The sequence below is a fragment of the Chionomys nivalis genome, chromosome 9 (genome assembly GCF_950005125.1).
Source record: "Chionomys nivalis chromosome 9, mChiNiv1.1, whole genome shotgun sequence".
Taxonomy (NCBI): domain Eukaryota; kingdom Metazoa; phylum Chordata; class Mammalia; order Rodentia; family Cricetidae; genus Chionomys; species Chionomys nivalis.
The window spans coordinates 56570137-56596673 of NC_080094.1; the positions used below are offsets into that span (position 1 = coordinate 56570137).

Here is a 26537-nt window from a genome sequence, read left to right on the forward strand (position 1 = left end):
ACTCTGTGGAGTTGGTTCTCTCCCTCCACCTGTACTTGGGATGGAGCTCAGGTCTTAAGGCTTGTGCAAGTGCCTTGGCCCGTGGAGCCATCTAGCAGGCTTTGTCTTTTTTTTTTTTTTTTTTTTTTTTGCATAGAGTCTTATGTGGCCCAGACTGGCCTTGAACTTGCTCTGAATTCCTGGGCCTCTTGAGTCTTTTTCCTGTTGCTGGAATTGCAGGAATTTTTAATTTTTTTATTTTTTATTTTATTTTATTTTTTTTGCCATCCTGCCTAGCTCAACGGCATTCTGCTAATGGCTGACTATACCTTTAAAACCTTCAACTTGGAGGCCTAAAATAAAGAGGAAAACATAATTCTGTTACCGACTGTGTACATTGCCTGTGTCACAAGCGCTGGGATCTGCCTAGGTCACCAACAGAGAATGGGGATGCTCTAGCATGTTCTCCTGTGTCTGGCCGTCCTCTACAGCTCTGAAGTGTGGTGATGACTGCCACGTCAACTTGGGAGCCACACTGACTTTTCCAGAACAGCTGTGGTGTATGGAGCAGACTTAGGAATAGTAGAGAGGTGTTCAATTCTTTCTCTCGTGTCCACTGTGTAGATTATTTTACTTTGTGGACGTTGAACGTTCTTTTTTTCTCTTTTTGTATTAGTAGAGCCTTCACACTGTGAGTTTGAAGACAACTTTTTCTCAGTGTTTCATACTCAGATTTCTCCAGAAAATTATGAAAATTGCATGCAGAATATGAAGACGGGTATGTTTAATTTGTGTGATTATATAGATTGCCACAAGAGAATGTTGACTGTATATGGAAATAGCCATGGATGAAGGGGACTTGGTACAATTTAGAGTAAATGGATGAAGAAGAAGGAGCTAGAGTTTGCACAAGGGCTTAGGCTGTAGCTCAATGGCAGAGAGCTCCCCTAGGACTTGAAAGGTACTAGGCTCAGTCACAGCACTACGAACATATGTGGCAAATAATCCTTTGTGAGTTGATCCATGGTGAAGTCACTGATTGAAACTTCATTATTGCATCCGATTACTGGATATTTGAAATTTTGCGTGATAGTTTTTAAAAAGTAGGTAGCAGACTACCTGTTCCTCTGGCTCTTTCAGCCTTTTTTTTTTTTTTTTTACAATTGTGATTACATAATTACTTTTAATTTTTTCAATGCTAGATTTTACCTGTGAGGAGGGAAAGAAATGATGCATTGATCAAAACAGAAAGGAAATCTTTTTCAAACACAGAGAGGAATTCCTCTTCCCTAACGTGCTCTGAGCCTTAGGTGCAGGAGTTGTCTTTAGATGTATCATTGGGGCTGGACGCTCCACCATTGTTTGCTCTCTGCATTTTGATTGGTTGTGAGAGAGGGGGAGATTGTTCTCTGCAGGAAAGAGCTTCCCAATTGGTTATCTAATACCAAGTGGTCAGTCCTCAAATCATATCATACAAGTAACTTTATGCAGACTGAGCAGATTGCATTTAAATGTTTGTGTATCTATATAATATATATGTCTCAACATTAAAGGAAAAGAGGCCATGATTTGGGAGATACAGAGAGCAAGTTAGGTACCTGGAAGTAGAGGTGGTAGGGGTTGGAGATAGGAAAGAGAAGGAGGGAAATGATATAATTGTATTTTAATTGCAAAATTATTTTAAAAAGTAGGCTGCCACTGATAGAAATCTGGCTTAAGGAGGATGGGGAGAAAATAAATCTAAAACAAAGAAAAAGTCCATACTCTGTTTCTGGGTCAAGAATTTAAAATTTATTTCTTCTATTTATGTTTTTTTTTTTTTTTTTTTTTTTTGGTTTTTCAAGACAGGGTTTCTCTGTGGTTTTGGAATTCTATTTATGTTTTTAAGATATATTTTAACATAAACTTAAATGAATTTTTTGTATGATTCACAATTGTAATTATGAGATCACTTTTAACTCTTCCAATACTAGATTTTACCTGTGATGTGCCATTGGTCAAAGCAGAAAAGAAACTCTTTCCAAGTACAGAAAAGATTGAGCTTAGGAGTAAACTCAGCCAAGACTTTATTAAGCGAAACATTGAGGTAGGTATCTCATGATTCGAGAGACAATGTGGGAGTAAGCTGGGGCAGAAAGGGTCCCAGTGTGTAGTTTATTTGCTGTCTCATGTGTGCATACATGGGTGCACATGCCCATACAAGCTTTCTAGTCTAATTACATCACGTCTCCCATCTTGCCCTGCCCTCCCCTGTCTCCTTCTATCCTGTTCTGTCTCTTTCAAAACAGCTAGCTGCAGCTAGGCTTTACTTGATCACTCAGGATAGTCAGAAAAGGGTTCGAGCAGTACTTTCCTCCAGATTTTAGTTTGTACATCAATAAAGTGTGCACACCAGTGTAACATGAGGGGGCCTGCTTGTTGGGGTTTCTGTCCTACCCGGTACCCCACAGCTGGCAAACCCCCAAAGAAAATCACACAGAGATCTCCATAAGTTATAAAACTGATTGGTCCATTAGCTCAGGCTACTTATTATCTCTTGTAGCTTATATTAACCCACTGTTCTTATCTATGGTAGCCACATGGCTCAATACCTTTCTCAGCTGGGCAGATACATCCTGCTTCTTCGGTGGTCTGGGCAAGACTGTGGAGGGAGCTTCCTGCTTCCCAGAATTCTCCTGTTCTCCTTGCTCCACCTCTACTTAATGTCTGGTTTTCCTGCCTATACTTCCTGCCTGGCCAATCAGCATTTATTTAAAACATGATTGACAGAATACAGACAATTCTCCCGCACCACGCCAGTATTTATTTATCAACTCATTTTCATTATGAGACTCGATATTGTAGCTACTGCATTTAGAACTTGGAGTGAAAACGTTCCTGGCAGAGCAGCAAGGCTGACTTAGAGAGACCAGCTGGTAATCTACCCCTCTGGCCCCACCTACTGAACCCACTTCCTACCCCCTTCAGCACCCCCTTCTATCCTCCCCTGATCCCCCAGCATTTGGTCACTATCCTTGATTCAGGGGTCCATCCTTGGTGCACCACAGTTCAGGTAACCTGATTTGGTGTGTCTTTAAGGTACACACAGATGAGTTAAGGGCACAGGGACTTCTTTATTAGCCCAGAATGCTAATTAATTAATCTACAAGATATGTCTGTGGGGTGTTCGACAGTAATGACTTGGACAGCTAGTCACTGGGAAGCCACATTGCAGCAGAGAGAGAGCTGTTTCCTCAGCTCAGGTCTGAAGTGCTTCTCACAACTGGCATGCCATTCCAGGCAGCTTGGTTCCAGAGTCAGTCTGCCACTGCCAGGCCGGCCTCGGCCACTCTGACTTCTGTGCTCCATGCGTGCGTAACTTCAGGGAACCGTCTCCAACCTCCTCTGCCCTTGTCTCTGCTGCCCGTTGGATCTTGATGTGCTGTTTTGTTTTCCAAGAGTAGTGGAGTTTCCCGTTTCTGAGTTCTTGCTGATGCACACAATAACTTCAACGTAGGTCCTCTTCTCCCCTTTCAACAGCAGCAATGGAATCTTTATTTAAATGCCTTCTATGATAGTCTAGAAATTAGTTTATTTTTGAGATAAGGTCTCATGTAGCCCAGGCTGGCCTCACACTTGGTGGGTAGTTGAGGATGACCTTGAACTTCTGATCCCTCTGCTTCAATGTCCCAAGTGCTGAGATTATAAATATGCACCATGCTGCCCAGCTTTATGACTGCCAGAGATTGAACCAAGGCCTTCATGCTTGGGAGGCTACTGATCTGTATGCCCGGTCCAACATTCTAAAAATACCAGAAAGTATCCAAGAGTCCTTCTTGGTGTTTCGGCAAATGTTTTTCTACTTCTACATCTGTATATCCATATCTTCTTTAGCAATACATCATCTATCATCTGTCTATCATCTGTATCTATATATCTGGAGAAGAAGTTTGAAAGCAGTTTACACTAATTTTTTTATATATATAAATGATTTTTGGTGTCTGGGCAGTGGTGGCGCACATCTTTAATCCCAGAACTCTGGAGGCAGAGGCAGAAGGATCTTTGTGAGTTCTAGTCCAGCCTGGTCTACAAGAGTGAGTTCGAGAACAGCCAGGGCTACACAGAGAAACCCTGTTTTGTGGTTAATAAGAAGGCCTGCCCGGAACCAGTGAGATGACTCAGTGGGTAAATAAAGGGTGCTTGCCTCAAGCCTGAGTTCTCTTCCTGGGCTCACACAATGAGAGAAAGGGCTCTTCAAGTTGTCTTCTGACCTCCACATATGTGCTGTAGCTGACAGATGCACACATGAGTTCCAGAACGTGAGCGCGCGCACACACACACACACACACACACACACACACACACACACACACACACACACACACAGATAAAAGAGGGCTTGCATGTCCTGAAAATATCTGCTTGGAGAATGGTCATCTAGATTTGTCATAAAATAAAATAACCTAGCAAATCAAAATGCCCGATCTCTCCCGTTTTAAAACTCAGTGTGTCTATTTTGTAGAGTTCTTGTTTATCCCTGGACTCCACACTGCACTGTTGTTTACATTTCTAACTGATACATCCTGTAGTTGGCCAAGAGCCCCAGAAGCCCGGTGGTTATGATCGACAGAGAGAAGAAAAGGCTGGACGAGCTCCTCAAAGGCCTAGACGACACAGACTCGGGCCTGTCCAGTTTTGAGGTATGTAAACTCGGATTGTGAATGACTTTACCTTTCTTAATCTTTATTACACCGTTGGCCTTTCATCCCAAATTGACACTTTTCCCCTTAGAAGATATTCTCTGCATTAAAACTCCTAATTTTTTCCAGGTTATTCCCTCAAAGAAACATGCTCTTTGTGCTCCCTGAAACACTTGGCATTCTGGTCTGACTTTAATTTCCTTGGGCTGAATAAGGATTTGACAGGAACAGAGCATCTCGGCCCTGCCTGTATCCCCTTTAGCCGTGTCTGTTTGTGTCAGATGGCCTGCAACCAAGTGGGAGACCACGGCACACAGGTGCACAGGGCAGAGTTGATTGGAGGTTCTAGAGCAGTCCATACGCAGTGATCACTGTGGTCATAGGGAGGCTGTGCCAGATAACGCTAGGCCTCAGCTCTGTGACTACCCCAGCTGCTAGGATCCTGCAAACATTTTGAGAGAAGCTAGAATATCAGACTTTTAAATGGGAAGCATGTGTTTTAAATGTCACCAATTAATTTCTTGGAAAAAATTGTATGTGAACAAACATAATAGCCCTTCTTCCACTCCAAATCCAAAGCAAACATCAGAACCTCACAGATTACAACCTCTGAAGGCCCGGTGGGTGCTGGGTGCAGTAACGGAGGCTGGAGCGTGGGGCAGATGAAGTGCACTGCTAAGTGCCACCGAAATCTGAGGTTACTTTAGTTTTGCTCATTATGGTAAATATCTTAGTTTACTGACAAAAACTTAGGTAGCAGAATTAGACACCCAGGTTTCATTGTTAGTTATTAACTGTGCAGCTGGGCGAGCCACTTCCTGTGGAGGTGGTCAGTATACGGTACCTCTCTCTCTAACTGTTCTTGCAATGCTTTGACAGTGAGTTTTATGATTAATATTGTTTGGCATATTGGCTTAGTTAGTATTTATGTTTTATCCCTCACATATTTTAAACTGCATAAAATCAGTTTAAACAGTATTTTGTTATTTTTAGTTATCTTTTGTTGTTATTTGGAATGACCACTGAGAATATTTGGAACATTTCCTGACTTTAAATTATGGATTTTAATGATTATATTTGATCTGTTTTATTCACTAACTCTTTTTCCCACACATTATTTGGGAATCCAGTCCCATTTCTGGCCTGATATTGTTATTATCTGTCAACTTTAGAAGTAGTTCCTTGTCCTGGCTGGGTTTGTGTGTCAACTTGACACAAGCTAGCGTCATCATAGAGGAAGGAGTCTCAGTTGAGGAGAGGCCTCCTTGAGATCCAGCTGTAAGGCGTTTTCTCAATTAGTGATCAATGGGGGAGGGCCCAGCTCGTGAGTGGTGCCACCCCAGGGCTGGTGGTGTAAGCACAGGGTTCTACAAGAAGGCAGGCTGAGCAAGCCAGGAGAAGCAAGCCAGCAAGCAGCACCCTCCATGGCCTCTGCATCAGCTCCTGCCTCCAGGATCCTGCCCTGTTTGAGTTCCTGTCCTGACTTCCTTCGGTGATGAACAGCGATGTTTGGAAGTGTAGGCCGAATAAACTCTTTCCATCAGAACCTGGTTTTTGGTCATGTTGTTTCATCACATCAATAGAAACCCCAACTAAGAAATTCCTAAAATCTTGTGTCTTGACCGGCCTAGGTTTGTGGTAGGATTGGTTTTCTCTTCCCCCACTCCTTTCTTTCCTCCTGAATATGTTGAAATCATCTGAACTTAAATTTCAGAACGTTAACAGTCTTTACCTTTGGAATGTTAAAAAATTTTACCTTTGGAAGAACATGTTTCTTGTATTTTAGGAATTCTTTTTAAAAACTGTGTATATTGCCAGGCGTTGGTGGTGGCACACGCCTTTAATCCCAGCACTCGGGAGGCAGAGGCAGGCGGATCTCTGTGAGTTTCAGACCAGCCTGGTCTACAAGAGCTAGTTCCAGGACAGGCTCCAAAGTTACAGACAAACCCTGTCTCAAAAAAACCAACCAAACAAACAAACAAAAATTGTGTGTATGTAGTGCTTTGTGTACATGTACATGAATGTGTAGACTGCAGACAGAAGCCGCTACTGTCCTTTGTAACAAAGCAGGTTTTGTAGTGGAACCCAGATCACTTAAACCCAATGCTAGTGAGTGGATGAGCCTGCCTGGTGGTTGCTAAGTTACCTCTTTGAGCCCTGACTGGCAAGAAGGTTGGGGAGATCATCTCTGGTTACTCTCTGGAAGGTAAGGTGCCTGCAAGCCAGAAAGTTGAAGCTTCCCACACAGGCTGGCGGTGTCTAGGTGGTGCTGGACGGCCAGAGTCAGACAGTGTTACCTTCCATGTAAAATGTGAAATTTCTTGCTGCAATTGCATGGTCCCTGACATCCATGTTTCTGTGGGGTTTCAGCGATAGGTTCCTTTAACTATAGCTTTGTTAAAAATAATTTCACTCAGGCAAGAGTTTTAAATTAATTACTATTTAGTCATTGATTCTATAGTTTTAGTTTTTGTAATTATTTATTACTTAGATCATTCAGTATTGATTTTATTTGGGAAGTTAAAGTAGGTTCTTATTTGTGACTAGTTGGGTAGTATTAGTTTCCTTGTAGTTTTGGATTTTTAGGCTTTTTATGCTTACTTTTTTTTTCTGCAAATAACATGACATAGTAATAACCTTTAGGTCAGTTTTCTGGGTGCAGAAACCACAGTTGAACACCACTCTTCACACCTTGTTCCACCTTTGCAGCCCTGAGTCTCACAAGTCCCGGATGCAGCTCTTTGTGCCCGTTCAGATGGGCTCATGGATCCTATAATTGAATCTTATAAGTTTTTAAAAGTTTTGTCTTTATTTATGAGTGTGCATGCATGCTGTGCACGTGTATGTGCCCACAGAGGCCAAAGCGGGGCGTCAGATCTGGAGGTGGAGCTATGGGCAGTTGTGAGCTACCTGATGTGTGTGCTAGGATCAGCGCTTGGTTCTTTTGCAGAAGCAGGGCCAGCTCTTAACCACTGAGCCATCTCAGCAACTGCCGTGATTGGCTGAGACTCAGTTACTTGGCTACAATAGCATACTGTTAGGTTATAACTGGTTTATATCTTAAGCTAGCTATAGTCCACTATACACAAAGACTTGGGGCTAAACTTATTTGGGCATAGAGACTAGCTAAGGTCAAATTATTTTGCTTCACTGGGATAAAGTTTAAAAATATTGTATTTATGATCAGTTAAGGCTGATTTCTTCCCATCGTGTCATAGTTTTATTTTTTGTGTGTTTGTAATTTTTAAGTAGAAGAGTGATTATATGAACGAGAATCATATGAGGCAGAGGGAGCCCAAAGAGGCCCTCAGAAGACACTTCACACAGACTGAGAAGAGAATGCAATCATAGCTTTCCTACCTTTCACTACCCAGGGTCGGTGCTGTGCTTGTAAGCCTGGGCTCTGATGGAGAGCTCTGAGAAGTATGTTTTGAAGCAAGTGTCGCGTGGGAATGACGTGGTCACATTGTTTTCCTTTTAGGGTGACCAGTGTGGTTGGCTGGTCCCGGGAGAAGGCTACACCCTTGCAGCCACCGAGTCTCAGAAGCTCGCTCAGATTGACACGAAACTTCGGGAATTCTCTGTGCTCTCACCAGCGGTCTTCAGTCTTTCTCCAAGACTCGAGAGTCAGAGCAATAAGGTATGTTATGTATGTATGTATGTATGTATGTATGTATGTATGTATGTTTGTTTATTTGAGGAGAGAGGGGGAGTTGAGACAGGGTCTCTCTCTATAGTAGTCCTGGCTGTCCTGGAACTCGCTCTGCAGAACAGGCTGGCCTCAAACTTACAGAGATCTTCCTGTTTCTGCCTCCCAAGTGCTGGGACTAAAGGCCTGCAGCTCCATGCCTGGCTGAACGATAAGCTGTATTTAACCCAGGAGCACAGATTGATGAGGTTAATGCCTGCAAACATTATCGCATGTGCTTTCTGATCTCAGCTGGAGAGGTTTGTCCCAGCTGCTCTTCTGTGAGTACAACTGCAAAATTTTCAGTTTTTCCAGCAGTGTGTATTTTCTTTCGGTTATGTCTACTTTTTTTGTTTTGTTTTGTTTTTTCAAGACAGGATTTCTCTGTAGCTTTGAAGCTTGTCCTGGAACTAGCTCTTGTAGCCCAGACTGGCCTCGAACTTAAAGAGATCCGCCTGCCTCTGCCTCCCGAGTACTGGGATTAAAGGCGTGCGCCACCACCGCCTGGCTGATTATGTCTACTTTCTACCCATTTAACTTTCAGTTTGGAATTTTCTAAATTGAGAAATGGGGCAATTGAGAAGCGACTTATTATCATTTCATCGTGGTGTAAGGTAACTTGTGGTCATGATTAGGAAGAAGGAAGAAAAGTGATAGTATTCATCAGTCCTTCCAGCCTTTCATCTTTTGGACCCAGATGTGAGCAGAGCTGGTCACGTGCCTCTTACCTGTTACGTTCTTCTAGGTCCTTTAGTAGCAAGAACGAAGCTTTCCTGTGATAATCTCTGTCCTCTGACAGCTTTGAAATAAGTGTGGATGGCTTGCTCTAAACTTCTGCGAAGTGCAGAGAGTGTAGCGGACAGAGAAGAGCAGGGCTCAACACAGAGAACTTCCTTCCTGCTCCTCTGCATTCCAGTTCCAAAGAACTGGTTTGGGCTTGGGTGGTGGTATGGAGAGAAAGTGGCGTGTGTGTATGTGTGTGTGCGTGTGTGTGTATGTGTGTGTGTTAGGGGGTGGTGTTGCCATCTCTCTTTCAGCTTTGTAAAAGTCTAAGCAAATCATTTTCACACAGTTCTATGGTTGTGGGGTTTTCTTTTGTCTTTCAAAAAATTTAAGTATCAGTAATTGAAGGTGTAAGTCACAAACAATCCCACACCAGTTTGGAAGGAGCTCCCGCAACAAGTAATTTATCAGTAAGTCCATTCTAGAAGATACTAATTGCTATCTGAAGTTACCTTAGCTAAAGAAACTCTGTTAAGATGTCCTGAAGAAACAGTTTAATAACTGGTGGCACCTTGGGAGCTATCTCAGCTTCCCTAGGTTAAGTTTCCAAGAGTGGGGAGGGAGCCATGCCTGACCCCTTGAGGCAGAAACTAGATTTTTGCTAGATTTTGTTTTCATCATCTAAGTCACATTTTTCTTCCAGAGCCCACATTATGGTTCAGGTAAAGTCATCTCCAAGCCATAATGAAATGGAGAGACCAGTGTACAGCTGTGCCGGTGTGGGCTGGGATCATACAACTGTGCCGGTGTGGGCTGAGGTCACACAACTGTCCGGTGTAGGCTGAGATCACACAACTCTGCCGGTGTGGGCTGAGGTCACACAACTCTGCCGGTGTGGGCTGAGGCCACACAACTCTGCCGGTGTGGGCTGAGGCCACACAACTCTGCCGGTGTGGGCTGAGGTCACACAACTGTGCCGGTGTGGGCTGAGGTCACACAACTGTGCCGGTGTGGGCTGAGGTCACACAACTGTGCTGGTGTGGGCTGAGGTCACACAACTCTGCCGGTGTGGGCTGAGGTCATACAACTGTGCTGGTGTGGGCTGAGGTCACACAACTCTGCCGGTGTGGGCTGAGGTCATACAACTGTGCTGGTGTGGGCTGAGATCACACAACTGTGCCGGTGTGGGCTGAGATGGTGCAGTTTTATGGGAAACAACACTTTTTTTTTTTTTACAAAGAAAAGAGAAAACTGCTCCTAGGCTTCCCACTGAATGCAGGAACAGACCAGGAGCGTCATAGTTGCTGAAAAGAAGTAACTGATGCTTCTTCCACACAAAACAGCACATCTTTTCAACATGTGTTCAGTTTCCTTTCGGAGCTTCTCACCCAAACCAGCACTGCACATTGAACTTGCAAGTAGAAATGCAAACCTAGCAAATTAATTCATGATAATTAATTTTGAATTGTGAAAAGAATGCGTAAGCTTTTTTTTTTTTTATCTCTGTGTTGCTGGTGAATGGGCTCCAATCTGTCGCTGAGCACAAACACTTAGCATTTGAATCCGCCTTAGTTTCATTCTTCTGCAGCCCAGTAGGCTCATCAGTGGTGTTTCTTCGCGAGCCTTCAGGAGAATGCCTTTTAAGTGGATTGCACATTCCTACTTAAAGACTTATTCTTATTTCTGTGTGCGCACGTGTGCAAGTGTGCCTGCTTGCCTGTGTATGTCTGCGTGCATATTCATGTGGGTGCTAGCAGAGACTGGAAGAGGGTGCCAGAGCCTTGAAGCTGGAGTTGCAGGCAGTTGTGAGCCACTCTGAGTGCTTCACAAGAGCCGTCAACACTTGTAACTGCAGAACCATCTCTCCTGTCTCTAGATTTCTGCTTTCAAACCAATTCAACAAACCTAGGGCTTACTGTTTATTAGAAATTACAGGGGCTTAAAGATAAGTCAGGCAAATGGGTTACCTTGGAGTACAAAAGCCTTGCTTTGAGTAACATTTTTCAGATTGAGTAGGTTCTATTTAAGATTATATATGTGTGTTCATATATACATTTAACAACAATAAAAAAAAATAAGAGGTCACTGAAGTGTCTGCTTCCAGAGCATGGGGACCCGAGTTTGATTCCCAGAAATCACCTCAAAAAAGCCACAGAAGACTGCCCACCACATAGCTCAAGGCTGGAGCTGGTGGCTGTGGCGCCAGATAAATTCATAGATGGGTCTCCTTAGGCTCACAAAGTGTTTACAAATGTTCGTAGTCAATATTTAAAAGTTAGGTGAATTCAAATAAAAATGCTAGTTTCTAGTTTTTCTTTGAGAAATTAGAGAATATGCCAGCCCTTCGCCTGATTCCTTGGTGTGGCTAGTGAACTAGCCTGAGCTAGGTGGCAGCTAGTGTCTCTTCTGGTTCTTCACTTTCCTGTCCGCTCGCCGTTCTGTATCATGTTGTCAAGAAAATGGTTTTCTGCACAAGTTGAACACACACAGGCTCCCTGGCATAGCTGCTTGTGGTTACTGTGTGATGTTAAGTTGGTAGGCATGGAAACCTATGACGCACACTTTGAAGGTCTCTCGAAATGATCACAGAGGGTACAATCAAAGCTCTGGTCTTTGCGAGAGGGAAGGGGAACATCACCTTTCCTTGACCTTAGAAGTTTGCATGTTGTGACCGTCCTTATATTAATCACATGCCTGCTGCTCTTAACTATGGAAATATGTTCTTTAAAGATTTATTTATTTTATGTATGTGAGTGCTCTATCTGCATGTATGCCTTTATGCCAGAAGAGGGCATCAGATCCCACTATAGATGGTTGTGAACCACTTTGTGGTTGCTGGGAATTGAACTCAGGACCTCTGGAAGAACAGCCAGTGCTCTTAACCACTGAGCCATCTCTCCAGCCCCAACTATGGAAAAAAGTTTCTAAAGCAACATTTGCCTTTTCCTCTGAAAACAAAGCCTGTTCTCTCGCTGCTGCTGTAATACTAACAATGTTGTGCCTGAGGTTTCCTTATGTGCTTTTAATCCTCATCTTTGGGAGCCAAAGAGAACCAATCTCAGCCATGTTTATTCCTAGGATCTGTGGATTAACCGTGCATACCTGTGCTTACCAATCTCTTGAGTTGCCAACAAGACAGTCAGTTCTTTCTCTGTATTGGAAAGCGCCCTGTAAAGTTGAGTGATGGCATATAATTTTTTTCTCATTTCTGCGTAGACTAGATTCCAGCTTTCTCCAGAAATATCTATGATATGGGAGAGTAGTGTGGCATTCAGTTCCTTAAATCCTCAGCAACTGGATTCAATAATCAGTGGTGTTCTTCTTGGCTCTTGTAAAGACACAGACTTTATTCATCTCTCATGCGATCAGTCTTACTAAATCTAGGATTCCACTTCATGGTTAGAGGGTTCTCCCCCTGCCCCCAACAAAGGCGAGTTTTCAGAAATGTCTCTTACTGACAAGAGGCAGTTCTTTGTTCTCAAACCACCTAACTTAATTGAATATAATGACTCTCTTTAACTTGATTTTTGTCCTGTGCTTAGAACATTAATTCCATCACTTACAGTTTGGTAATACAAAAACAAACAAACAACCCCCTCGAACCCTGCAACTATTTGAGTGAAGACAAAGTATTTATATTCATCTCTTTTCTTTCCAAAAATCACACAACCGCTGACAGCAAAAAAAAAATGAGTTTGGTTTGTTTGTTTCTTTCTCAACACTAGCTAAAAGTTCGGAGCAATTTGACATGTAATCCTGAAAAACTATATATTGCCAAGTCCATTTCCCCCCAGATTTAAAGCATGGGTTCAGAGCGGGAATCCAGTTACCACTTGGTTTATGCTAGTTACAAGCCCTGACTTTACCTCCCTGCAGAAACCACGGCAGCGTGTCTCAGGGGCATCTGCGTTTGCACTAAAGAATAAACCAGAACTTACTTTAGCATTCCTGGCCTCTAGAGCCAGGCTATTGGAATTCTCATTTAGATCTGGGAAATTGCTCTAGTCTCCCAGCCCCCATTTTTACAGATTGTTTTGAATTTTATACTTTTTTTCCCCTCATGATGCCTCCAATGCTGGCAAGGTTTCTTTCGCTTCATGGCAACATTCCAAGATGATAAAAATAGTCTGTTTGAAAGATTTTCCCCACTACATTTGGGCAACTGACCCATGTGAGACAAGAAATAGGAGTGACTTGTAGACACGCAGAGAGTGAGCCTGGATGTGCAGGGCAGGCTGGCTTCTCCCATGCAGGTCTGCGCTCTTACTACATGGCTTCTTCGAATATCAAATAACTCAGTGAGCTCTGAGTAATTTCCTTTGTATTTGACTTATGAAAAATGAGTTTATTTAGCTTCAAAAGCCTCTGTGGGCTCAGCCAACATCACAGATATTTTTTAAAGGGTAAACCAGAATCTCTTGGCAATCAGTTAGTCAGAATAACAAATATCAATTTACCTCGGGGTTAATTCTCTCCTTCTGATGCCGTCAGGCACTCTGAGTACATCACGGAGAGCTTTTGCTGAGTTCTCCACAAAATCCTTGCTGTCTGATTCAGAGCCACAGGAGCAGTCTGTTGCTCGGAGACTCCACTGAATTCAGTCTCAAAGATGGTGAAGATGGTTCCACTGGTGTTTGCGGTCAGGAAAGAACTCCCCGCACCAGGCGCTGGCTCAGTCTGCAGCGGGTCACTGGAGAGCACCAGTGATGTTCACTGTTCTCTCCTGGCCTGCCTTCATTACATGGTATTGCTCAGATACTTGAACTAGACAGTTATGCTGCCAGAGAGGACGACCAAGGGACCAAGAAAAGATCTCACATACCCCCCCTCGCAGTGCAGAGAATTGCAGATGAGGCAGCAGAAGTTAAGACTTGGGAAGAGGGAATGGCATCTTAGTTGCATACCTGATGGTCCTAGCAGAGTCTGACTGAGCTCTGACGGCCAGGCCTGTACTGTTGAATATGCAGAACATAATCTCTGTCAGAGCAGAACAGAAAGAGGGTTGGTGGAATGCCATGCTTGCTTAAAAATTTTTAAATAAATGATCTTTCTATTTATGAAATTTGTACATTTACTGTAGAAAATTCAAGAACCACAAAAACTAAGAACATTGGAACACACACATACACTGAATGCAGGGCTTCATGCATGCCAGTCAAGTATTCTATTACTGAAATAGATTCCCGGGGCTGGAGAGATGGGTCAGTGGTTAAGAGCACTGCTTGCTCTTCCAAAGGTCCTGAGTTCAATTCCTGGCAACCACATGGTGGCTCACAACCATCTGTAAGGAGGTCTGGTGCCCTCTTCTGGCCTGCAGACATGCACACAGACAGAATATTGTATATATAATTAATAAATAAATATTAAAAAATAGATTCCCATTATTAAATCAAGTTTTTTTTTCAAATCATCAAGTTAATTACTGTTAAACTTTCTTCCAGTTTATTCCTTTGCAAAGACAGCTACTGACCCCTTCCCAGGCAATATATCAGTTGGGACAAGAAACAGAAAGCACAGCCAGCTTGGATTTCAGATGCTTGTGCCACTGTGTCCAACTTTTTCATGGGTTCTGGGGACCCAAACTCAGGTCCTTGGGCTTGTGACAAGTGTTTTCACACACTGAGCGAACTCCCCACATTACTAGTTACGCAGGAGAACACTGTCTAATGTGCATTTTGCTGACATTTGTTGTAAGTATGATCAAACATTAATTGTGATCAAAGTTCTGAGAACCGACATTAGAGTTTATTGGTCAATACTTGAGCAGCTTCAGGGGTCTAGTTTGTGTACAGCAAGGTCAGTCATGCCGCTGTCTAGGTAGGGATGTGTGGTATGTGCAAGGAAGGGCCAAGTGATCATAGGAACAATAAGATGGACAAAGTGAGCAGGGTTTCCTTTCCAGGTACCAGAGAATACTTTAAGGTGGATACATGCTCAAGCTAGATTCAAATGAGTTAGTCTCTGAGGGAAGGTGGAGGGTGGATGCCTGGGGTAGTGGGGAATTAGCGGCGAGAGCATGGCTGAGGTTCGAATCTAAGATCCAGGTGAGTCCCCAGGCCATATACACCTCACCCCTTGCTGTGTTGTTTCTTGGCAGAGGAGGAATTAATCACCCTGGGACCCTTTAGTAGGCTTAAACAGTACATTAAGTAATTCTCTGTTGGGGACTGTGGTCCCTCAGACCCAGAATTTTCTGTGACCCCCTTGCCTGCCGGAGTAAACAACTTGTTTTCCTATGCTTGCAGCTGCTCTGAGCAAGAGACCCTCGTGAATTCCTGATGGTAGGGGAGTGGTTTCTGGTGGACTGGCAGCTGAAAAATCCTGAGAGCTAGGGCGTGACCATTAGTCAAGGAAAGCCCTATATAAGCTGCCCTGGAACACAATAAAGGGGGCATTCTTGTTTCAAGGATGACCCGTCTTTCTCTCTGTCTCTCTCTCTGTCTCTCTCTGTCTCTCTGTCTCTCTCTCTGTCTCTCTCTCTCTCTCTCTGTCTCTCTGTGTGTGTGTGTTTCAATCTCCAGCCCCTTACCCGATTCGTGAACCATCCCGTGGTAGACAGGTGGTAACATCATCTTAGTCAGGAGCCAGGTGGAACCGAGATGCAGAGCTTCTGATGTTGCCAAATCCAGTTTCTCCCATAACTGTACACCTGCTTCTAATAACACGGATGGGCACGCTTACAATGTAGCAACAGCAGCTGTGGTTACCCATGCAGTCTCAAGCAGCCACTGTTCCAGTATAGGTGGTGGAAGAACTCACGAAGCCCTGCTTCCAACCAAGGGGTTATTGGCAACTGGTAGCTGCTGGGGCAAGTAGAACCATTTCTTTTTGGAGGTGCGGTCACTGGTAGATGGCACATGCTTCATTCAATGGACGGCCCACAGAAGTGCACATACGTGCAGCACTAAACAGGTGTAGTGGGTTATTTATTTTTTAGAGGAGAGGACATGAAGTTGGGAGATAGGCATGTTGGGGAAGATCCAGGGGAACCAGAGAGGTGAATGGGGAGTGGATATGGTCATATTTCATTGTACAAATGTATTTGCAAAGAATTAGAGAAATTAAAATGAAACAACGTGACACTGCGTAGAGAAACTGAGCAGGACTCCGGCCCTACCCAGCTGTGGCTCTCCCTGCTGTACCTTCCTGGTTTCCAGACCATGCCAGCCCCTGAGTTTATTCCACCTTTTGTTTATGTGTATTTGGACTTTTAATTCCTCAGATAGGAAAACTGAAAAGAATTCTAAGCACAGGTTGAAGGGAAGAGACGTTGAGCAACGCAATTGACCCTTAAGTCTCGGTCACATTGGAGGGTTTATGGCTGTGCTTTAACCGGCCCGTGAGTGAATTATATTACTTTTAAATTAGGAACCTGACCTGGATGAAGAAGGAAATATGGAGCCAGCTCCAGGAGAAAAGATACTCCGGGACAACAAAGAGCAAAGGGACCAGCGGTCTCGACTGAGAGCCATTGATGGGAAGCTGAGAGAGATCAATGAACAGGTGTGCGCTTTCTCACTTAGCCTGATCGTAGTCCTTCATTGTACCGAGAAGCTGCTCAGAGTGTTTTTATGTGTTGAAATGGGCATGAGACCTTGCCAGTCTAAATCAAAGCAAAAAGTATGATTCATAGGATTTAAGATGATAATATGATTTAGTAATTTACACACTTATTACCTGTAAAGTACTATCTGAACTCAGAATCATAGTGCACATAATGGCCTGTCTGATAGGAACACACATGTGGAAAATATTCTTATGTATTAGCCTTAATGCTTAAATATTCCCACCTTTGGTTTATAATTAATACAATTTTAGTTTTAATACAGGGTTAGTAATTTTAAGTCTACTACATATTTTCTTACTTTTAATTTAAAGCTATATTATTACTGATGACAGATTATATATATTTTATCTAGAGTCTCACTATGTAGCGCAGGCTGGGCTTGGACTTGGTTTTAAGGTGGAAGGAGTCTTTTGGTTAACAGTTTGAGGTACAGTACATCACGCCAGGGAAAGTGTGGTGGAGAAAGTGACTTTAGCCACTGACTGTGGCAGCAGGAGCCTGAGGCAGCTGGTCACATTGTGTCTGAAGTCAGGAAGCAGAGAGAACAGAGGAACAGTCTCTGATGGATGCTTCTGGGAACTGCTTATTCTGCATTATTTTCTTATTATTGACCTTATGATAGAGTATCCGTTCCAGATACTGCTGTCTAAGCTCAGGATCTGAGTTCGAATCCTGAAAGTTATGGTAGAAGAGAGAACCAACTCTTGAAAGTTTTCTTCTGACCTCCATACATGTGCTGTGGCACCCACCTGCCCTCACACATATGCACGCACATGCACACACATACACACATACCCATAAACATACCACATGCACACACACACACATATATCACATTGCATGCACACGCACATATATATCACATGCACACATTATTATAAAAAAATCCCTGATTTGGTGAAAGGTATCATATATGGCCACAGGATTGGTGAGTTGAAGATCAAACTCACAGCCAGTCTTAGGGAAGGAAAAGGAAGAGCTAAACATGGTACAGGAATCCTGACACCTACTCCAGGAGACACCTGGCTCCCGGGACTGGCTTGTGAGCAAAGGCAGGAAAAGGTGCCTCGTTCTGTGCTCCGATGGTTGCCGATAGCTGTCGTGGTTAAGGTGAGCAGAGAGAGCGGGAGTCAAACATTCTGTAGATGGCCGCGGGCCTGTCATTGCCAGTGAACTTAGCTGTTAGGAGTTATGGGAAGAAGATACAGCACAGGAAGGTTGAATCCTACACATTTGTATTGAACTGAATATTCACACAGGACCCCAAGAAACAGCTACATAAAACGGCCTCCCTGGGCAAGCTCTCTATTACTTGCCATACAAATGACAAGACAGTCTCTGGGGCGGGCACTCTTGTGGTTTCCTCCCTTTGTTTTGGGTGTTCTTGTTCCATCCAGCCTCCTAACCCTCTCCCTCCCCCCCACACTTTATAATTTCCCAGACATATAGTCCTATTTTGCAAGCGTCAGTTATGGACACCATAGTTATGATCCAAATTGCTCGGGCTTGAATCTCAACTTTGTGTTGTTAGTATGTTGTGAGAATTTTTTCAGGAGATGTGAGCAATGTCCCCCTACCCCCAATTCCTTAGGTCCTAAAGCTCGACTCCACTGAAGTTCATCGTGGGGACCAATGAGTTCACTAGGCTTACTTCCAGATCCTGAAGGCAGGAGTATGGGTGAACTTAAAGCATTTCCAGTAGAAGAGCTACGCTCACATGGACGGGGGCTTCCCATGCTGCATGGATGGAGTCCTTCCCCAGCCTTCCTCAGCCTAGATATGTTAGCTCTTTCCCAGGCCCCAAGGTCACATGAGATTAGGGCAGAATTTGACTGGGAAGAGTGGATCCTCCGGTGAGAGTCCAGTGACTCGCTTCATCTCCTCCTCCTCTGAGGGAATGCCTAGTTGGCAAGCTTAGTTGTGATCTTTTGTGAGCAGACACATCAGTCTCAGGAAGACGGCAGTTATTCTGCTCTGACGATAGGACTGTGTATTTGGGTGAGCTTGTTTCTAGACTGAGGATGGAGCACACACGGTGATGGAAGCTGGAGTGGGGTAATTGTGCAGAGGACCCGTGATATCATCATCCTGGCCAAGGAGAGATGAAAGGTGGGAATGCTGAGAGCGAGGAAGGTCACTGCGTACACTAGCCATCAGAGAGAGGAGAAAGGACGGGATTGGGTCTCTGAGGGCCAGAAGAGTGTGCTGGTGAGCAGCGGCCCACGGGAAGCCCATCAGCAGAGACTGGCGGTCTCTCTGACAGCCTTCCAAAAAATAGAGACAGTAGGCAGTGAGTGGAAACAGGGTGAGGAGAGCTTGGATAATTGCAATGGCGGGTCAGAGGGGCGAGGGAGTTGATGGTACCTCAGATTTCATGACCAGAGGAAAAATAAATGCACTATGTGTGCCCCAGATATCAGCTTGGGATCTCATTGCCCTTCTTCGTTCCAGCTTCAGAATGTATTCCGTGTAACCCACACAGTGCCATGCAACTGCCAGATGTATGAGGTAGATCTCTACATGTCTAGATACACAAGGAGGAAGATGTCACTGCATGAATCAATGATTGTTGTGGCTCCATTTGTGTTGAGAATTCATGTGGAAATCCTGGACCCGTTTTGAGTCACGTGCTAGCCGCGATGGCTTTAGTAAGGATAGGGACGATGGAAAGGAAATACATGTTTTCTGGTGTGCTAAAGGGAAGAGCATATTGGGACGAAGGTGAATTTTATATTATGTTTTGCATTTTTCTCTATCTTCCCAACTTTAAAAGATGCACAGGTATTGTGTTTGTAAGAAGCGTTAATGTTTATGAACGTGAGAATTTACTGCTGTTTGTTGTCTCTTGCCTGATCTTTAAGCATTTAGAGACAGAGTCATTACAACAAATGGGATTTAGTCTTACTGGTGACTCAGATTCACATCCACACACCTGTTAGGCCAGTGGAAATATCAGCGATGTGGCATGATTGTGTGTGAGTGGGGTGAGTTGGGACACACATACTTGAACATGCTGCTAGCTTTCCAAATTGTTTCTTCCCCAGGAGACAATTGACTAATAAATATAACAGTGACTATAACATTATTTATATTTGTCCATATAATCTTACTTTTATAAATATTTCCAAAGAAATAATATCCAAGGAAAACCAAGCCAAATAGAACCGGGGGCACAGTAAATGCTCTCATATTAATGACTGCTCACGCAATTTACACACAGTGAGCCCAGCTGAGGCTATGGCAGGACAAAGATAATGAATACATGGACCTCAGGAATATGGGACCTTTATGTGGAAATGTCTGGTAGAAAACATAAAAGTCAAAGTTGAAGGTAGATCTTACCAAATGTATGTAATGCATGTCATGTGTCCATGCATATTAGTGTGTAATATGTGAATATGAATATGTAATATGTGACTAGGAGCAGCTTTCCTGCTTCCCACTGACTCCCCTTTTCTTCTAAAGAAAGAGGAGTCATAACTGAGGACATCCTATAAGTTCAGTGTCTCATTTAGAGATGTTTTAATTCATTGATGTAATGATGGACTTCTTGATAATTTAAGATGTAACAACAATTTGTGTTTTATCTAATTATCCAAACACTGAGTGTTCTGTTCTGATATTAAGGTTTTTTTTTTAAGACAAGAAGATCTTTACGTTCTAGACTGAGGTAAAAATGTCTTTAAGGAAGCAGCGTGGTAATTCCACAGTTAACCACTTTCAATTATGAGATTTGGGATTTTCAAAAGAACCAGCAGTTCGCCTTTACCTCGGCGAGCCCATGAATGTGTACAATGGACAGCGGTTTGTCAGCTTTGGGAAACGCTTCACGGTTCTAATGGTTCTAAAGTATCCACCACACGTTTCAGGTCTTTATTGTGTCTCCTTTGGGCTCTTTCAGTATTTTCTCTTCTGACGTTGCTACTATATCTTTGCACATTCCTTCCTGTTTCTGTTTCCTGGAAACCACAGGTTGGCCTTGTTTGGTGAGCGGAGTTATAATTGCATCAGGGTGCTTAGCTCTCTAAGCCCTGTTGCTAAGCATCGAGGATAAGAGTGTTGTTCGCAAAGGGCTATCAGTCCTTGTGTTCTTATGCTTGTTTTGGCTCGTGCTTATCATTTAGCTTGCTATAAGAATATACGGAGCTTGGCCCACAGAGCAGGGGCTTTGTTTGCTCAGAGTATGGCTTAGAGGGCTTCCCTCCAGTTGCTGAGCACTGGGAGATCAGATGTAGAGTGTGGAAGCCTGACTGTCACACAGGCCGTTCTGTAAGCTGGAAACCAATGCACTGAACAGGTAAATGAGTTTCCAGAAACTCACAATTAGTTAGCGGTAGACTTGGGCCAACCCTCAGTTTTTCTGGTACCTGAGTCTGTGAACTTCTCAAAAAATACAACTATTAATTACTTCCTTGTGGGTCAGCCATTCTATGTGTGGGATTTGTGACAGCCTCATATAGACTGAACCAGCGTGTCTGGCTTTTTTTATATTGTTCTGGGAATTCAGCTTAGGTCCTCATGCTTGCTCAGCAAATGCTTCACCGACTGAGCTCTCTCCTTGGTCCACATGCATGTAACTTTTATTAGAGTACTTCTGGCTGGTACCAGTCTCTTGGCGTGCCCAATTTATGAATTAAATGTATACATGTGTGTATAGGCGAGATGGGGCTTGATGCTAGCTGGGGTTTTAGGCATCCAGTGGAGCTCTTGGAACATGTCTTCTGGGGGAACGGATACTGCTTTTCTCCCCTTTCCCCTCCCCCCTCCCTCCCTCCCTCCCTCCCTCCCTCCCTCCCTCCCTCCCTCCCTCCCTCCTTCCTTCCTTCCGTTCTTGAGACAGGGTTTCTCTGTGGAATAGCCCTAGCTGTCCTGGAACTCACTTTGCTGCCCAGGCTGGCCTTGAACTCATAGAGATCTGCCTGCCTTCGCCTCCCAAGTTCTGGGATTAAAGGCGTGCACCACCATGACTGACTACTGCTTTTCTCATGGTTTCCATCTAAAGCTACTTCTGTCCTGAAGAAAGGATTGACTAAGGCAGTGACACACAGTGACAGCTGCCAGGGGTCTGCTTGCTACTGGTGGCTAAGAAATTTCTCCCAAGTATGAATCCAGACACTCTCTGCTTTATTGAGGAAGATTTGCTGACTAGCAGAGCTGATTTAATTCTGGCACAACTCCTTTGTGAAGACTAGTAGCTGACAGTTTGAGGGTGGGACTGACCAGTAGGCTGTGCTACGGCAGGTTGCTGAGTTCAGTCTGTCCTTTGTGCTGTTACCACAGCTGTGGCTTTAGCCTCCAAGCTTCTGGGTCTCAATACTTGACTCTCCTCTTTTTGTTCTCTATGTGGCCTTGTGTCTCCTGGACCCAGACTTTCCTAGATATACTCTTGATGTGGCTAGGTTCTGCCTTATGTTTAGTTTAATCACTGACTCCCACATGGCAGGGGATTATATGGAGGTTCATTTCCTGATGTACTGAACCTAGACATGATCTGAATGTATTAAATTCTTGTTCCTAGTATCTTTTGTTTACACGACACGATTGGTCTCCAGTTCTGTATTTTTTATACTATTATTTTCAGAGAAGACATGGTGGTACATGAAAAATATCATCCTTAAAATTCTACCTGAAAATTTTATTTAAAAAGTTTTTCAGGATTGGCAAGATGGTCCAGTGGGTCAGGGTGTCTGCTGGTAGGCCTGGTGATCTGAGTTTAGTTCTTGGGATACACATGGAGGAAGAGAACCTACTCCTGCAGGTTGTCCTCTGACCTGCACCTGTGGGCCATGGCACCTGAGCGCCCCCCCCAAAAGCACACAACCAATAAAAAAAAAGTAAAAAAAGTTTGATTTTGATTTTTGATCAACTTTATGTATTGACCTAAATGTTGTTTGCTTTGGCTTCAAAAATAAGACAACTTAAAAAGACACATTAACCCACTGTGACAGTGGAACTGATCTATTGGGAGCTCTCCAAGGCCAGCTGGACTGGGACTGAATAAGCATGGGTTGAAACTGGACTCTCTGAACATGGCGGACAATGAAGGCTGATGAGAAGCCAAGGACAATGGCACTAGGTTTCGATCCTAATACATGAACTGGCTTTGTGGGAGCTTAGCCTGTTTGGATGCTCACCTTCCTGGGCCTAGATAGAAGTGGGAGGACCTTGGTCTTCCTGTAGGGCAGGGAATTTGGACTGCTCTTCAGTATCAAGAGGGAGGGGGAATGGACTTGGGGGAGGAGAAGAGGAGTGGGGATAGGGGTAGGGGAGCGGGGGGAGGGGGCAATATGTGGGAGGAGGGGGAGGGAAATGGGAAACGGGGAGCAGTTGGAAATTTTAATTAAAAAAGAATAAAAAAAATGAAAAAAAAAGACACATTAATAATAAGAGATGTGTGTTTGTAGGGCAGACATTCAGTAGAAGTGCAAATGTCAGTGTCACTTAGCCTGGGTGTTCACTAAGGCGACAGTAGAGAGTGAGCTGGGATAGACGAAGCTCCTGAGGAGGGAAGGGGTGCAAAGGTCAGATTTTCACAGGTATGGCAAAAGGTTTGAAGAAGGACTAACCTGAAAATATTGCCTGGAATAATGAATCAGATAAGGTTTCACATATAGAGACAAACATGGCCATGCAGTCAAATTCTGTGCCAACCTCCGGGTAAGAAAGTTCTGGTTTTACTTGCATCACAGACTAGATATCTGCAGAAACTCAAAAAGACCCAAACAAGCTGCACAAGATATAATTTTAAAATGGACTCTTCTTATTGAGATATAACCTTTCATTTTTATGGGGTAGAGTTTGACAATTTGATACATTGCTTCATCAAGTCATGGTAACGAACACCCTCAGCCTCTTGAATGTCAATAATGTCTACATAGTGGGGACTTTGGTCTCTTTTAATTATTTGAAAAAAATCATGTTATCGTAACTGATAATTATCCTATATGCTGTAGGAAATCACAGTGGATTTCTCCTGTCTGTGCTTTGATTCCTTTACCTAACTTCCTTCTGTTCCCTTCCCTCCGCACCCTTCCCTCTCTCCAGTGAGCACCATTTCACCTCATTTCTCAGATCAACATTTTAGTTTCCATGAATGAGTGAGAACTGTATTTTTCTTTCTGTGCCTGGCTTGTTTCCCTTAACACCATGGCCTCCAGTTCTATCTGTGGCAGCGTGAACGGCAGGATTTCATTTATTTTTCTAAGACTGAATAACATTCCGCTGTACACACACAGTGTATTTTCCAGGCCCGTTTATTCCTTGGGGGACAGCTTGGCGGACTCTGGACGTGGCTATCGTGAGTGGGGCAGCATGGTGGTGCGGAAGGCAGCAGGCCTCTCTTAGGTACAGTGACTTCATTGCTTTGGGGCATGTACTTGTTGGTGGGACGTCTGGATCATATGGTAGCTGTATTTTTAAAGTTGTTTCTGTGCTGTTTTCTATAATTTTACTAGTTTTTCTTTAATCAATAATGAACAAAAGAGTTCCTTTGTCTGCACGAACCTTCAGTATTTACAGAGGTTTTGATAATAGCCATTCTTACTGGGACGAGTGATACTGTGGTTTTGGTAAACATTTACCCCAAGGCTAGTGATGGGGAGAGCATGTTCTCAAGCACTTCCTGGCCATTTGGATGTCTTCTTTTGATAAAGGTCCATTCAGACATTAACAGTAGCCTTGAGCACTCTGGCCATGAAGTCCTCGTTGGATGGACTCTTACACCTGTTCTCTCCCATTCAGAATCTGTGTCCTAACCGTCCTGTGTTACCTTTCTTGTACAGAACTTATTCGGTAAAATCTCATTTTTACTTTTGTTGACTGCTTTCAGGGGGTTGTTCCCCAAATTCTTTGCCTATACAAATGCCTTAAAGTCTTTCTCCTGCGTTTTCTTGTAGTGATTTCAGAGTTTAACAGTCAGGTCTTTGGTAAATTTTGAGTTGGTGTTTTCTGTATGGTGAGAGACAGTCGATCTAATGTCACTGTTTTGCATGTGTATGTTCAGTCTTACCCTTTGCATTCACTAAAAAGACCCCTCTCCAGAGTTTGCTCTTGATACAGGGTAAAGAAAAACCACCTGGCTAAAGTTATGAGGATTAGTTTTGGGGGTTTGTATTCTGTTCCATTGACTTGTGTGTTGATTTCTTTGCCAGTAGCATGTTGTTTCAGTTACTGTAGCTTTGCAGTATGTTTTGATGCTAAGCATTCTGAAGCCTTCAGCATTTGACAAGGTGGGAGTGGGATTGCCTTGGCTGTTCCTAGCCTTTATAGTTTCACGTGAATTTTAGGGGTTTTCTTTTATTTCTGTGTAGGATACTATTGATGTTTTGATGGGAAGTTCATTGAATTTCAGATGCTTTTGGGCAGCACAGCCATGTTAACGATACTAGTACTTCTGAGCCACAAACGTGGGGTATATTTCTATTTTTTTTTTGCCTTGTATAATTTCTTTCATCAGAATTTTGTAATTGTAATTGTACAAACTCTGACTTCCATGGTTAAATTTACTTCTAAATATTGCTTTTGCAGATGTTATAAATGGGGTTGCATTCTTGACTTCTTTTTTCAACGAGTTCAATCTTAGGGCCTGAAAGCACTGCTGTTTGAATGGTAGTGTTTGCATCCTTCAAACATACCAAATTTCTCCATCAGTTCCAATGACTTTTCAGAAAGATTTGTCTATTTATTTATTTAGTGTGTGTGAGCGTTTTGCCTGCATGTAATCTGTGCACTGTGTGTGTGCCTGGTGCCTGCAGAGGCCAGAGAGTATCATCAGATAGATTCCTTGGGGGTGAAGTTACAGACATAAGTTGACATACGGGTGCTGGAAATCAAATCTGGGTCCTCTTGAGGAGCTGCCAGTGCTCTTAACAGCTGAGCCAGCTCCCCAGTACCATGTAGAACATGGCTGAGCTGGCAGAAAAATAATAGAGTTTCTTGGAAGACAGAACTAGGAAGACAAGAGGAACTGAGATGGAGGTAAGTGACAGCTGGGATAGCCATTGTCCCTGTATTAGCCATTGGTTTCCAATGTGAGGTGTGAGCTTTAACAGGATGTTTATAGGGTTTCAGGAAGTGAAGCACAAGGCAGGGCGCAGGTCAACCAGAACTCCCATGCTGAGCAGTGCCCCACACAGTGAAAGGCCAGTGGAAGAATTAGGAAGAACCTGGGTCTGGAGAGGAAATTGGAGTGTGTGTGTGTGTGTGTGTGTGTGTGTGTGTGTATGTATGTATATGTGTGTTTGTGGCACATATATCTCTGCTTAGGTTGTGGGTGGGCTAGGGTAAAGAAAAATCTCCTGAAAATTTCTAAGTAGAACATTTGGTTCTGAGTTTACATCCTCACTGCTCATAGTTTTAGGTCGTAGATGGGGGGAGCATCACTCCTGGTTGAAGAAAAGGGAAATGCCCTTGAAGAATGAAGTTTAAACCCAGGCATTAACTAATTCTCACGAGCAAAGCTGAAGGAGCATGAATCCACAATAAAGAACTCCCTGCTTCCCTTCCTGCCAAGGCCTAAGGGAATAACCAACTGTGAACAAGAGTCGACAGGAAAGCCACTGTGGAGTCACTTCCACACGGAGCACAGAGTTTGGAAAGTCCTATTTCAGAAGGTAACCCCACTCTGTTTAATGTGGTTAAAGAAGTCAAAGGGGCTCCGGACTGCGTCAAAAGAAGCCGTGAAAAGATGTCCTGTAGTGCTTACACAAATACAAGAATAAAGAGGAGGACATGCTTGGGGCTGGGCTTTGATCTTTTACAGAGTCCTGGTCCCTCACCTGTTTCTGTGGCTTTTCTAAAGCCTTGTTTTGTTATGGAGAGAATACTGTCGGTATTTTCAAACCCATCAGAGAAACATTGTTCTGGAGCTTTTCAGTGCTGGTAGATACCAGGTGTCCACATG

At 43.6% G+C, this 26537-nt stretch overlaps 1 protein-coding gene across 1 annotated transcript in view; it reads left to right on the forward strand.

The window, feature by feature from the left end:
* Nucleotides 1–26537, forward strand: part of Fsip1 (fibrous sheath interacting protein 1) — a 51674-nt gene that overhangs the window by 16813 nt on the left and 8324 nt on the right. The window contains exons 7-11 of the mRNA XM_057781717.1: nucleotides 661–757; nucleotides 1953–2065; nucleotides 4548–4658; nucleotides 8140–8307; nucleotides 16438–16572. Of these exons, the coding sequence (XP_057637700.1) occupies nucleotides 661–757; nucleotides 1953–2065; nucleotides 4548–4658; nucleotides 8140–8307; nucleotides 16438–16572 (624 nt within the window). The remainder of the gene's footprint in view (nucleotides 1–660; nucleotides 758–1952; nucleotides 2066–4547; nucleotides 4659–8139; nucleotides 8308–16437; nucleotides 16573–26537) is intronic.